The 13,467-nt window shown below is 47.7% G+C and overlaps 2 protein-coding genes across 3 annotated transcripts in view; both read left to right on the plus strand.

Moving 5' to 3' along the window:
- The window catches only part of LOC6736831 (dynein axonemal heavy chain 3), a 34,643-nt gene extending 31,250 nt beyond the window's left edge, over window positions 1-3,393 (plus strand). Inside the window, exons 47-53 of one of the 2 annotated variants that reach the window (XM_039293411.1) lie at window positions 165-647; window positions 726-905; window positions 962-1,121; window positions 1,177-1,586; window positions 2,174-2,384; window positions 2,484-2,522; window positions 2,707-3,393. In XM_039293411.1, coding sequence (XP_039149345.1) covers window positions 165-647; window positions 726-905; window positions 962-1,121; window positions 1,177-1,586; window positions 2,174-2,384; window positions 2,484-2,522; window positions 2,707-3,030 — 1,807 coding nt within the window. In that variant the 3' untranslated portion in view covers window positions 3,031-3,393. The remainder of the gene's footprint in view (window positions 1-164; window positions 648-725; window positions 906-961; window positions 1,122-1,176; window positions 1,587-2,173; window positions 2,385-2,483; window positions 2,523-2,706) is intronic. The other variant, XM_016170887.3, reaches the window with a different exon arrangement.
- A 1,080-nt stretch (window positions 3,394-4,473) lies between these two features.
- On the plus strand, window positions 4,474-6,195 carry LOC6736833. The gene is made up of 2 exons (XM_039293414.1): window positions 4,474-4,633; window positions 4,705-6,195. The coding sequence occupies exons 1-2, from the start codon at window positions 4,631-4,633 to the stop codon at window positions 6,001-6,003; spliced, it is 1,302 nt and encodes a 433-aa protein (XP_039149348.1). The 5' UTR covers window positions 4,474-4,630; the 3' UTR covers window positions 6,004-6,195.
- Window positions 6,196-13,467: the final 7,272 nt, after the last annotated feature.

A 13,467-nucleotide genomic window follows, 5' to 3' on the forward strand; every position in this document is an offset into this window, starting at 1 on the left:
CTGCCGGTGCTGGCTGTGGAGGTGGTGGTGGCTTGTTTTCGATTAAGCGCGACATGTGCGCCTTGTCGATATGTGGCCTCCGCCTCCGCTTCCGCAGCATACCTATCTGAGCTTCATCCAGCTCTTTAAAGAAATTTATGCTAAGCACATCTCGTCCCAAACAGATTGAAAACCATCTCACTGGGTCAGGGACAGGGTCCGCGAGCGGAGAAGATGATTATGGAGGCCGCCCGACATGGCCAGTGGGTGGTGCTGCAGAACTGTCACGTCGCCATCAGCTGGATGGGCGACCTGGAGCGGATTTGCAACGACACCACCTTGACGGATGGAGCCAACCATGACTATCGGCTGTGGTGCACATCCTATCCCAGTGCCGTCTTCCCCGTCTCCGTGCTGCAGAACTCCGTCAAGATGACGAACGAACCGCCCAAGGGGCTCAGGGCTAACATGCATCGCTCCTTCACCTCGGATCCGCTGATGCGGGACAAGTTCTTCACCAACGCCTTCCTCTTCTCGGACAGCGCCAACAAGTGCTGGTTGAGGGGCGTCTTTGCTCTGGTCTTCTTCCACGCCGTCGTCCAGGAAAGACGAGAGTTTGGGCCCTTGGGCTGGAACATTCCCTACGAGTTTAACGAGTCCGATTTGAAGTGAGTAATAACATATAGTTGTGTTGTAAATATTGGAAATTATAACGTAACTTCTTTTCATAATGTACATTCGTGCAGAATCTCCCTGTTGCAGTTGAAGATGTTCATCAACCAAAGTCAGAGTATTCCCTTCCGCGGCCATGTGTATTTGACTGGAGAGTGCAACTACGGAGGTCGAGTCACTGACGACAAGGATCGCCGTTTGATACTATCGCTGCTCAACATGATATATAATCCTAATACCATCGAAGAGGATAAGTTCGTTAACAAACTCAACATTTTGCCGAGCAATGCTAACCTATTTATTTACCCAGCTATGCCCTATCTCAATCTGGAACCTATCGGGTGCCCATGAGTCCCACTCGCTTGAATTCCATAGAGTATGTCTCCAGTTTCCCGTTGAGTCCCCATCCCGAGGTCTACGGACTGCATGAAAATGCGGATATCAACCGCAATGTTAAGGAAACTAATGCCGTAGGTCTACTTCAAAAAGAATATAACAATAAATACCAATCGACTATTTTGACAGCTCATCAGTGGCGTTTTGCTGACCCAGACCGATTTGATGGCCTCCGTGAAGGCCAGTTCCTCTGGCGGCGCCAAGGAGGACCCGGCCATAGCCATCTGCAAACAGGTCCTCAAGCAACTGCCAGAGGAATTCAACATTGACGAGGTGTCCAAGACGTATCCCGTGATCTACACCAATTCGATGAACACCGTGCTGCGACAGGAGCTGATTCGCTTCAATCGCCTGCTCTCATATATCCGGAAGAGTCTGGTCAACGTGGGCAAGGCCGTGGTGGGTCAGATTGCCATGATTCCCGAACTGGAGCGAACACACGCCTCGATGGTCATTGGCAAGTTGCCGGCGGACTGGCTGAAGAAAAGCTATCCGTCGCTTAAGCCATTGGGCAGCTACGTGAGCGACCTTCTGGCCCGGTGAGTACTCCTTCCCAGCCTTTTGATGCAGTCATGTTCAGTGCACTGAAAAAATATCTTCATATAAAGATTTCCTGGGTAGCCTGTTTCTATTTCTTATAAAGCTTCTAGTTAGTTTGTTTTGCCTTAAGTATTACATTTTATTGGAATAGTTTAGATTAACTGTTTTTTTTTCCTTTGGGATAGAAATAGTTTTTTTTAGTAGTATTTCTAGACATTCGGACAGCCCTCAATATGGCATTGTATTGAGCTGAGTTGCCAGTAATACGCCGCGTGCGTCCTGCTCGAAGTTCTTTTCGTTTCATTCGTTCTTTGCCTCAATTGTGCAAATATAATAAATGTATACGGCACACACATCCGATGCTCTTCCTCCTGTGGTTGCCACTGCCACTGCCATTCATGGCAAAAATCTTATTTGCTTTTGACATCAAAGGACGATGCTGTTTGTGTGCTCCTGCTCCTGCCAAATGCTTTGTGTGCGCTCCCATTCCCATGGCCGTTTTTGCCATTCGCCCATTTCCATTGTTGTCGCATGTTTAATATTTATTAATAAATTGAAAAATAAGATAACTCGTCTCCATTCGCAGGCTGGCCTTCTTCCAGGAGTGGATAGACAACGGCGAACCGATGGTTTATTGGATATCTGGCTTCTACTTCACCCAATCCTTCATCACGGGCGTTCTGCAGAACTACTCGCGCAAGAATCGCTTCCAAATCGATATGATATTGATCGAGTTCGCGGTTACCAAGTTCGAGGTACAAGTCCCTGGAACTCCCGACATAGGAGCATACATCCGGGTGAGTCTATAAGCCAACTTATTATGCAGACACAAAACCCGAATAGAATACAAATCGAACGAGTTTTTATAATCTAAAACATTCCCACACACGCAACAGGAACAAAAAGAGGTCAATGATGAGACCAAGTTTATTCAAGTAAGACTATTTTTAATATATTCATTTCCCGCAATGCATGCAAATTGGACAGTAGCTAAAAATAGATTGGCATGCTCCAATATAACCCACAGTTATTTAATAGCATTTAAATTATTTCGTAATTCTATTAATAATTCTATTATTTATTATTGATTCAACTGACAAGTTTTTTATTTGAATGTAGGGCATATTTATCGAGGGCGCCCGCTGGAATCGCAAAACCAAGGAGGTGGACGAGTCCTTCTCGAAGGTCCTGTTCGATACACTGCCTGTTATTTACCTGCGACCCGTGCTGAAAGCCCTGGAGGATCTACCCCGCTCCACAGCCGGCGCTGAGCCGGAGACCGTCTACGACTGTCCCGTTTATAAGACCAGCGAGCGAAGGGGCGTCCTGTCCACCACCGGCCATTCCACCAATTTCGTGATGTACCTGCAGCTGAGGTGTTCCCGGAAACCCATGCATTGGATTAATCGGGGCACGGCTTGTCTGTGCCAACTGGACGACTGATTGGGATTGCATGTGGCCGTGGAGCAGGTGGCGATCCCGGATCTGTGCCTGTTTATGTCTTTTTCCATGGCGCAAAGGGCCGCCTGTCCCATCTATATGCAGATATGTATTTTGATTTTGTTCCGTTTGATTCCGCTGTCCAGGAAGCCCGAAAGCGCACCGTCCTGTTTGTTTTTTTGGGACCCCTCCTTCCGTATTCACCTGGGGCAATGTGGCAAGTTGGAGGGGCAGTGTCATTTTGATGATGATGATGCTGATTGCCAGATATAAATTAAATATGCACAGTAGTATACAGCCTGGCTGGATATATTTTTTATGTGTGCCATTTACAAATGAATAAACGAAAGCATAAAGCCCCACGAAGCACTGTGTGAATATATTTGAAATTAAGACCGTTTTTTGCCCCTATTCGAAATGACCAGGAAATAAAGTTAATGAAAGAAAGATATCGGTGTTTCGTGCGCAGTTTAAATTCGAATTACAAGAATTTACACACAACACAGGGCCCAACAGGATGTAATACACGAATGAGTTAACACGTTTCAGTATTATAAAAAGCACATTCCATTCTATTCTTATAACCCATCTACATATCAAACGCTTTTCGACAGACAGCTCCACACTCGACACTCCCGCCAAGCCAATGCCATTGGCATCGTCAAGTGGTGCTCCATCATACATTCCCATCGCCAGAATGGATTCCTATTCCTCCGAACTATCGAACGCTGTGTGTGGGAGATTGCCAAGCCATTTCAGCTTATCCGCAAGATTTATGGCTCGCCTGCCGCTCAATTGGAGCATCTACGCCATTTCGGCTTAAAAATATAAATTAAAAATTGGAAAAGTGGCGATCTCTTAAATCATGCATCTATTAATAGCCGCCTAATGGAGCGTGGCGAGCAAAAACCGAAAATAGCAACACTCCAACATTCGATGGACCATCAAGCGCGTATCAATCGAGATGGCGTATAAATACTTTCGGCCGATCTTGGCCTTAAGCGATCATCGAGATCCGAGAGGCAAGAGCCTCCAAAAATACATTGAAAAGCGGCGACTTCCGCTTGCAATTACCAATGGTAATGGATTGTCACAAATGTATCCGATCTATTCAGGCATATGGCAGACATAAATCGATGCAAATAATCGAGACAATCGAAGAGCCCTCGACCATTGTTCCATCTGCCTACGAATCTACAAATCTAAAATATCTACAAATCTATCTGCGGACTTCGCCGGCTAGTCTTTGTTTACTTTCGTTTTGTCTTCTGGCAGCTGGCCGCGCTAATCATCTTATATGGCCAGCCAGAGTTCAATTGGTGCTTGAGACACTTTTTGACAATAGCAACTAGACAATCCAAATCTGAGTTCGGCCCCAGTAGAAGAAGCCATCGATCGATGCGGTAGTCCGCGCTTGTTAACCGGTTTCCTCTGCGATCATCGTAGCTCATCTCAGTTCATCTGATCTCGCAAAGTGAATGGACATCGGTCAGCCGAGAACTTTTCGCGCAGTTTGTGTATAAATAGTGTCGTTGGGTCTGGTTTGGAAACAGAATCAACTTTGGATTAATCTAGCAGACATCGTCTTGGATCTTCTGGAAAAATGGTTAGTTCTCCAGCAGTCATCCTGCGACCAGGACTAACCAATATCCCTCTCCTTCGCTTATTCCCTTGCAGAAATTCTTTGTCATTGCCTTTGCTGTGATCGCAGCTGCCTCGGCGGCCTCCATTGCCACGGATTACCTGCCGCCAGTGGACAACAACCTGGAATCTGCCTCCGATCTCGTGGAGGTGCCCGCCGAGCAGGGAGTTCTCTCCGACGATGGATACCGCTACAAGACCGTGCGCCGCCTGAAGTTGCGCCACCGTCGTGATGTGAACGAGCTCCCCTCCGGTGAATACCTGCCCCCTGTGGAGGAGTCCGCCTCCGAGTCTTTTGGCGTCGAGACTCCTCTGGCTGATGATGGCTACCGTTACAAGACCGTCCGCCGTGTGATCCGTCGTCGTCGCGACGTGAATGAGCTCTCTGCCGAGTACCTGCCTCCCGTTGAGGAGTCGGCTTCTGATTCTATTGCCGTCGAGACTCCCCTGGCTGATGATGGCTACCGTTACAAGACTGTCCGTCGTGTGATCCGTCGTCGTCGTGATGTTTCCGAGCTGTCCCCTGAGTACTTGCCCCCTGTTGAGGAGTCGGCTTCTGATGCTTTTGCCGTCGAGACTCCCCTGGCTGATGATGGCTACCGTTACAAGACTGTCCGTCGTGTGATCCGTCGTCGTCGTGATGTCTCCGAGCTGTCCCCTGAATACCTGCCCCCTGTTGAGGAGTCCGCCTCTCAGGCTATTGCTGTGGAGACCCCTCTTGCTGATGATGGCTACCGTTACAAGACCGTCCGTCGTGTCATCCGCCGCCGTCGTGATGTCAATGAGCTCCCTTCTGCTGAGTACCTGCCCCCTGTTGAGGAGTCCGCCTCTCAGGCTATTGCTGTGGAGACCCCTCTGGCTGATGATGGATACCGCTACAAGACTGTCCGTCGTGTGATCCGTCGCCGTCGTGATGTGAACGAGCTGTCCGCCGAATACCTGCCCCCTGTTGAGGAGTCCGCCTCTCAGGCTATTGCCGTGGAGACCCCTCTTGCTGATGATGGCTACCGTTACAAGACCGTCCGTCGTGTCATCCGCCGCCGTCGTGATGTCAATGAGCTCCCTTCTGCTGAGTACCTGCCCCCCGTTGAGGAGTCCGCCTCCGAGGCTATTGGTGTGGAGACCCCTCTGGCTGATGATGGATACCGCTACAAGACCGTGCGTCGTGTGATCCGTCGCCGCCGTGATGTCTCTGAGCTGCCTTCCGGCGAGTACCTGCCCCCCGTGGAGGAGGCCGCCTCTGCCATCATTGATGTGCCCGCCGAGCAGACCGTCCTGGCCAGCGATGGCTACCGCTACAAGACCGTCCGTCGTCTGAAGCTCCGTCGCCACTAAGCCGCCGATTGTGTCACCTCCCACCGCAGCATTTGAGATTTTCGAGGATGTTTTTCCAGAAGAAGTCCTGACTTTGACAGTCTCAAAGTGAAACTAACAATAAGTCGAGCGTATTAGTCAATTTGAATCCACTATGAACAACCCGAGTACAAACCCGAACTAACAATAATAAAAACATTTTTAAAACAAAAATCCTACAACTACTTTATATTTTTTTGCAGAATATTTTGAATATTTGAACTATCTTTTAAACAATATGCCTAGGATTGGGATTAAGCTCATAAATTCGACTCAGATAGCAACAAAGGCTTCGTATAGAGAAAAGATTTTATAAATATATTATTTAAAATGGGCAATGAATAGAACAAACTCGTATTCTTCTTTAAAGAACTGTTAATGGACAAAACAAGTTTAAAGAGACCAAACAACTTTTATTTTAAATAACAACAATTGATCAAATCTTGTTTCTTTATTTCCCCAATACAAATTATGGTAAGGAGTTGTCCCGCGATGTCCAGAGATTCCTCCCTCAAGGTTACAGCGGTGGTAGGACGACTTTAGCCGGTGTCTTCTACTGAAGATTAGGTTGGAGGGCTTGACTTCGCCCCCTTTGGTTTATTGTCTAGCCTTGTGGCGTAGCAATATGCCAACAGGCAACGTTATGAAATTGGAAGGAGTGCACAAAAGGAAGAAGTAGAAATGTGCAGTTATTTCACTTCCATGCAATGCCGTAAGAATCAATAGGAGCGACAATTAAAGCACGTTCTGTTTTATTGTGGTGCAAAACTGAGACTAAAGAGTTTACAAAATATGGAACGAAGTTTACCCTAACAGCAATGCATCGCGCCATCGGGACGAGTCGGCAAAGCCGACTCAGCATCTCTCGCAGCGAGAGGCAACCAGCCTTCCGTTGCCGGGCGTTCTTTGCGCAGAGCGCTTAACTCCATTCTGGCGCGACAGCATTCTATATGGAGAGCTACTTAGTTGCTAAGAATTATATTATGCGCTGTTAACTACTCCCCCCTCAAATTTATGGCCGTCCTCGGTCATGTTGAAAGTGTCGTTGGTACGCTGTATCTCCATGGAGGCTCGTCTTCTCCTCAATGCCAGATAAAGTGCGAAGGAGCCAATTAAGCCAATGTTTAGGACCACACCAGCCACGAACCAGAGTTTAGGCGGACCCTCAGATTCCACGTCATCCTTAAAGCCATGGATGGGGAGCAGGTTCTCGTTATTCATCCTGTGTAGCAGAGGGATGCTGAGCACGGGGTCGTGCCCGACGATGCTAAGCAATGGGAAGCGCGCAATGCCTGGCTGCTTGCTTAATGCCTTCCGTAGGTTCACGAACTCGGAGCCATTGATGGTCGCCGTTCTCTCGAAGGTCACCAGGTGGGTTCCCTCGACCAGTACTTCTGGGCTGCCATCGGCGCTGACGCGAGCTGAAGCTTCGTTGATAATCACAACGCCGTCATCTACGGGAGTTACTTCCTGCAAGTGGCTGGGTTGAGTGTGGCATTGGGCTGCGTTCCCTGCGTGGAGTGAGCGCGCACAAGTTTCGCGCCGAGACCGCTCGCAGAACGTGAAGTGTGTGGTGTCAGTGCATCCTGTCAGCGCAAAGGTGTCATGTTCGCATTCGGCCAACGTAACCTCGTCGAGGCGTAAGATGATGTGTTGGTGGGATACAGGGTAAACGGCGACTTTCTTGCAACTGAACTTGACCCTGGGATAGGCAATTAAAATATGGATACTGTTTTCGGACTGGAGGACTCTAATCTTGGAGGCTTCTATTAAGCTGATGATAGGGGTGTCTTGTTCTACGAGAGACTTCAAGTCGGCATGGTCAAGAATCGTGGGAATTACAATGTTTGATTTGGCCAAAGTAATAGTGAGAACTAAATTTTGAATTTCAGTAGACAGCATCCTATTTCTCGCCAATAACGCTTCATACAAGTGTGGAGTGTCAACCAAGTCGCTTTTGCGGGCACGGATCACCTTATTAATGGTGTCAGTTAACTTGTTAATCGGCTTCTGGGTTTCGGAATTTATGGTTATCTGCCGGGAATTAGACTCAACTAGTTTCGCCTCAGTAATCTTTATTTTTAGAAGGTCCGTGGCATCGGGAGTGCCAGCCACTACCTTTAAAGCTGTACCTAGGAAATCTGGACTCCTGGCAATCCTATGGTGGACCTTAAGGACGGACAACAAAGTTCTAAGGTGGTCCGTATCGACCTCTAGTAGCTTACGCATATGCGATTGGGGAAAGGACTCGGATAATTTTGCTGTCTCGTCTATCATGACAGCGAATTCGGACAAGTTGCTTGAATGTTTTAAGAGGTCACGCTGTTCAAAAACCAGCACGTTACCATCTACGACAGGGATGTAGTTGGCATGCGAAAAGTCGGTGATCCGTGCATTCGCTAATGCCAGTGTAATGAGCGTCGTGATGGTAAACCTGGAACTTAGATATAGGGTGAGGCTGTAGTGCTCGGGCTTTCTTAAGGTAACCTACTAACTAACTGCAAGGGGGGTGCCTACTTAAGGTTGTCCTTGTGGACCACCCTCCCCTTAATAAGAACAGACGTTCCCAGGTCTGCTTGCACTTTTTGTTCCGTGCATAGTGGGGTTAGCTTATTTCCTAACCTCTTGTTGTTCTTTACAAACACGCGTTCCCCTACCTCAAACACACGGTTTTGCCGGGAAGGGTTGCATCTTCCGATGCTGTCTTGCTGAGCCTTTGCTAATCTTGCCTTGATTTCCGGGCAGCGCTCGTGGGCCCCTGAGTGAAGAACCTCAATTGGTCTCTCACGAGTAACTGAGTGCACGGTTCTGTTGTATTCCACCATGGCTCTCAAGATTAGCTCTACTGTGTCATTTGTCTTTTTGTCCAACTTCAGGCATCTGGCTATTTCTGCCAAGGTGCTGTGGAATCGTTCAACTTGGCCATTGGACACGCTGTGCAGAGGGGGCGCGTTCACAATGTCGATGCCGTAGTTGTTTTTGAGCATTGACGTGATTGTCTCTGAGTTGAAAGCGGGCTCATTGTCGCAATAGATTGTTTTGATGGTGGGAAAAAGGTTTACAATCTGCAATAGGGGGCCAGTGATGTCCACTATTGTCCTAGATGCGATCGGTTGCACTACTGCAAACTTAGAGAATTTGTCAATGCACGTCAAGAACAGCTTTTTGTCTGTTGAAAATATGTCAATGTGCACCATTTCGCCAGCATGACTGGGTATGGGCGTTTCCCCAAGCTCTTGCTTTTTCGGGTGCCTGTCGTACTTTGCTTGGGTGCATACCCTGCAATTAGCAACCACTTCCTTTGTCATGCTGCCCATTTTTGGAAAATAGTAGTCTCGAAGGACTTGTTTGACATTTTCCTGCGCGGCTCTGTGTGCACGGTTGTGCTCTGCAGTGACAATTTCGTACTGCTCGTTTTTATCAGTTATATCCGCCACGACATTCTTGCAGTGACGGAATTGAGTGGCTGGGAAGTGGGTGATGAGGTCGTGTTGGAAGCTCGCCAGTGTAGGCAAGTCGCAATGGATAGCATTCACGACGTCAGGGTTAACAACTTCTTTGAGAGTTTTTAACAGGTCACCCTTGTCAGCGAAACTGATCAAGTGGCGAGTTTTGCTTTGGAACAGCACCAGGGTTCGCTTAAGCGGGAAACGTGCTGCTTCCAGAGTGATCTGGTTCCTAAAGCAATTTAAGGGTTTGTCTGTGGTTTCGACCGTGTAGGTCAGGGACAGCTCACTGTGAATAGTCGCAGCGTCTGACTGGGGTTCGTCTTGTAAGGCGTTAAGATTTTGCCTGGACAGTGCATCTGCCACGAAATTTTCCTTGCCAGGTTTGTAGAAAATCTTGGCATTGTATTGGTCTATATAGGCTTTCCATCTCTTAATCTTAGCGTTCGTGTTTTTGTCGGCAACAGCGAACGTGAGAGGCTGGTGGTCGGTGAATATGTTGATTTCCCTAGAGCCGTACAGAAAGTTTTGAAGTTTACCTAAGGCCCAAACAATGGCTAGCAATTCCCTTTCGTTTGTGGCATAATTTTGCTCAGCCTGTCTCAGGGTGCGGGAAATCATGGTGATCGGCCTACCTTCTTGCGAAAGGACCGCACCGATGCCACTTGCTGACGCATCTGTGGTGAGGTCAAAGGGCTTTTGAAAGTCGGGGTATTTGAGTATGACATCCTCTGATGCCAAAATGTTACGAAGCCTTTGAAATGCGTTGCGTTGAGTTTCATTAAACTCCACACAAATCTTCTTAGACATATGCCTACTCACCGAGCCGTTTTCCCCTTTCAGGATGTCAGTTATCGGGCGAGCTATGGCTGCAAAGTCTTTGATGAAGACTCTGTAGTAACTGGCCAAACCAAGGAATGATCTAACACCGTAGACACTTTTGGGTTCAGGGTATTCCTGAATGGCCTTTACTTTTTCTGGGTCGGACTTAGTCCCGTCCTTGCTTACTATGAAGCCGAGGTACTCAACACTGTCTTTGAAGAATCTTGTCTTTTCCTGGCTCACCCTCATGTTCGCCTCGATCAAGCATTTTAGCACAGTGTCGATGTGGCGGACATGGTCGGACTCGTTTTCTGAGAAAATTATGACATCATCCACATAGACGTAACATATTTTCCCGATTTGCTCTCTCAGTACATCGTCTAGGGCTCTTTGAAAAATGCTGCTTGCATTTCTCAATCCGAACGGCAGACGGCAGAACTCGTATTTGCCGCCATTCACCGAGAACGATGTCTTCTCGCGGTCGTGTTCCGCGAGGTAAATTTGATGGTACCCTGACTTCAGGTCAAGGGTAGTGAAGAACTTTGCCTTGCCCAGATTCGCTAAAATCATGGGAATGCTAGGCATCGGGTACCGGTCAGGAATAGTTCGCTCATTTAGCTTCCTAAAGTCAATGACCAATCTCTTGTTCTGGTTCCCGAAGGCGTCGGTCCCCTTTTTGTCAACAACCCAGGTCGGGCTGTTATAGGGAGACCTTGAGGGCCTGATGATGCCGTCTTTCAGCAGTTGTTTGACCTCGTTGTTCACAAAGTCGGAGACACCCATAAGATTTGGGTACGCTCTTGAGTACACCGGTTCATTATCAACTGTCCGAATTGTGGCAGTGACAGCGGTGTTAAAAGGAAGAGCTTCATTTGCCGTGGAGAAGGCTTTCTTCCTCCTTATTATTGTGTCCTTGAACTCCTTTTTAACGGAGTCAGGTACAACAATGTCGTTTACATCAGTGAAATTAACGCTGGGGCAGCTGAAATAGTGAAGCTTTTCAGCGATGCCCTGGTACTCCAGGGAGTCCTCTGCAAGGTTGAGCTTTACCCCGGCCTGTGTTAACAGGTCCAAGCCTATGATAGCGTCGAACGAATTTAGAGAATCCAAAAGGAAAAATGGGGAGGTGTGCTTGAAGACCTTCATCAAACATTTGTGTTTGATCTCGGTGGAGCCGTGTATTGAGCTCACCGCGAAAGGGCTGGCGACCGGCATCACATTTTTCAGCTCCTTTACGGGCCTAATGTAGTTTTTTGCCGCGCCGGTATCGATTAGCATCTTTAAAGTTCTCCCAGCCAGCCGTCGTTCAATGAACGGCAACCGGGAGCGTCCCCTAAAAAATTCAACGAGTCGACACTGGGAGCGTACTCATTTTCGCTGTCGATTTCCTCGACTGCAGCCTTTGCTGCCTTCTCATACTCCTCTTGGGTCTCTTTTTGCTTAGGGGCCTTTTGGACAACGTTATTAAGCCGTTGTCGTCCCTGTCCTGTCGAACGTTCTGAGGGATTCCTCCACTTAAACGCGTTCGATACATTAGGGTGATTCTGATTATATTCAGCGCGCTGCCTGGACCTGGAGGATGGGTCGACCTCCATAGGCTGGGGTGCTTGCGCCTGAGTGTCATTGTTGGTTTTCTGTCGTCTTAAGAAATGGGGATTTCTGTCCTGTTTCTGTTCCTGTTTATTTGATTTGCCCTGGAAACGGCTCCTGCCGTCTGCCGCCGAATGCGCTCGCTCCTCTACGGCCTTGGCGTAGGAGTTAGCAAACATGCTTCTCTCTATGCTTGCCTCTGCTTCTCTAGCTAAAGCCAGTGCAGATGGCAAGTCTCTGGGTTGCGCCGGGAAGACCACAGCTCTAAGGGACTTTTTGAGCCCTGAAATAAAAGCATGTAGGGCGTCGGCTCTGACCTCAGCATTAAGCAGGTCAGCACCCTCTTGATCATGCGTCATTACGATTTTGTTTGTGACAAGCGTTAGCTTCTTCTCAACTTCATCGTAGTATTGCATTAATGGTAGGTCTCCTTGCCTAACCATTTCTAATCCTTGCCTCAACAGGCGTAAGGATGTTTTGTCTGAGTACGTGCAGTCTAATCTGGCCAAAATGGCATCGAAGTTCAAAACCGTGTTATGGGATACGAGTAGAGCCCCAGCCGCGCCACGGATTTTATTCCTTAATATGGCAACAGCCTGATAATGGGCACTGCTGCCATTGTATGGCTTAAACAGCTCGTAGGCGTATATGGCCGATTGTCTCCAGGCCACGTACTCGTCTTGGGTACCGGAGAACTCCGGTACCGATTTTATTATGTCAAGGGGAATATCGCACCTAATCTCGGGGTTGACAGAGACTTTTTCATATGTTATGATTTGCGGTGCTTCCACCTGCAAACTCTGTACCCGCTCAGATAGGGAATTTAGTTGAACTTGGAAGTGGGATTGCTGTTGCGACAATGCCTGTCTGACGGCATTGTCGATAAGGGCTTGAATCTGACTGGGGTCCATGGTATTATGTGCCGGTGCCCTATCCAATGTCTGACCTAATGCTTGGCCTACTTGCTCCTCGTCCCAGCTATCCTCGCTTTCGTATTCGACCTTAATACTTCTATAATTATGTGCCCGATTCATCGGTTGTTGGTTGGCACACCACAAATATACTGTTGCCGAGCACAATTGATCGGCTAAGAGGTGTGGCAAGAAAGAGTATGCAGTAAAATTATACCAAAGTATGCTATAATTATTTATTTGTTGAAAGTATGCAATGAACTTTTTCAGTTTTTCAAAAGTATGCAATACTCATTTTTAGGGTATGCAATAGTTTATATTAAAGGGGTATGCAATGCTTTTGAAACTGATTTACACAAGTACAACAATTACGTGGCCAGTCACGAATTCTTTCTCTTTATGCTTTGAAGAAGTCAAAGGTAAAACTTACATGATTTCTAACTTAACTACCCTGTTAAATTAGTTGCCTAGTTCGGATTTTTCGTTGGGCGCCAATTATGGTAAGGAGTTGTCCCGCGATGTCCAGAGATTCCTCCCTCAAGGTTACAGCGGTGGTAGGACGACTTTAGCCGGTGTCTTCTACTGAAGATTAGGTTGGAGGGCTTGACTTCGCCCCCTTTGGTTTATTGTCTAGCCTTGTGGCGTAGCAATATGCCAACAGGCAACGTTATGAAATT

The sequence above is a fragment of the Drosophila simulans genome, chromosome 3L, assembly GCF_016746395.2.
Source record: "Drosophila simulans strain w501 chromosome 3L, Prin_Dsim_3.1, whole genome shotgun sequence".
In the NCBI taxonomy this organism is placed as follows: domain Eukaryota; kingdom Metazoa; phylum Arthropoda; class Insecta; order Diptera; family Drosophilidae; genus Drosophila; species Drosophila simulans.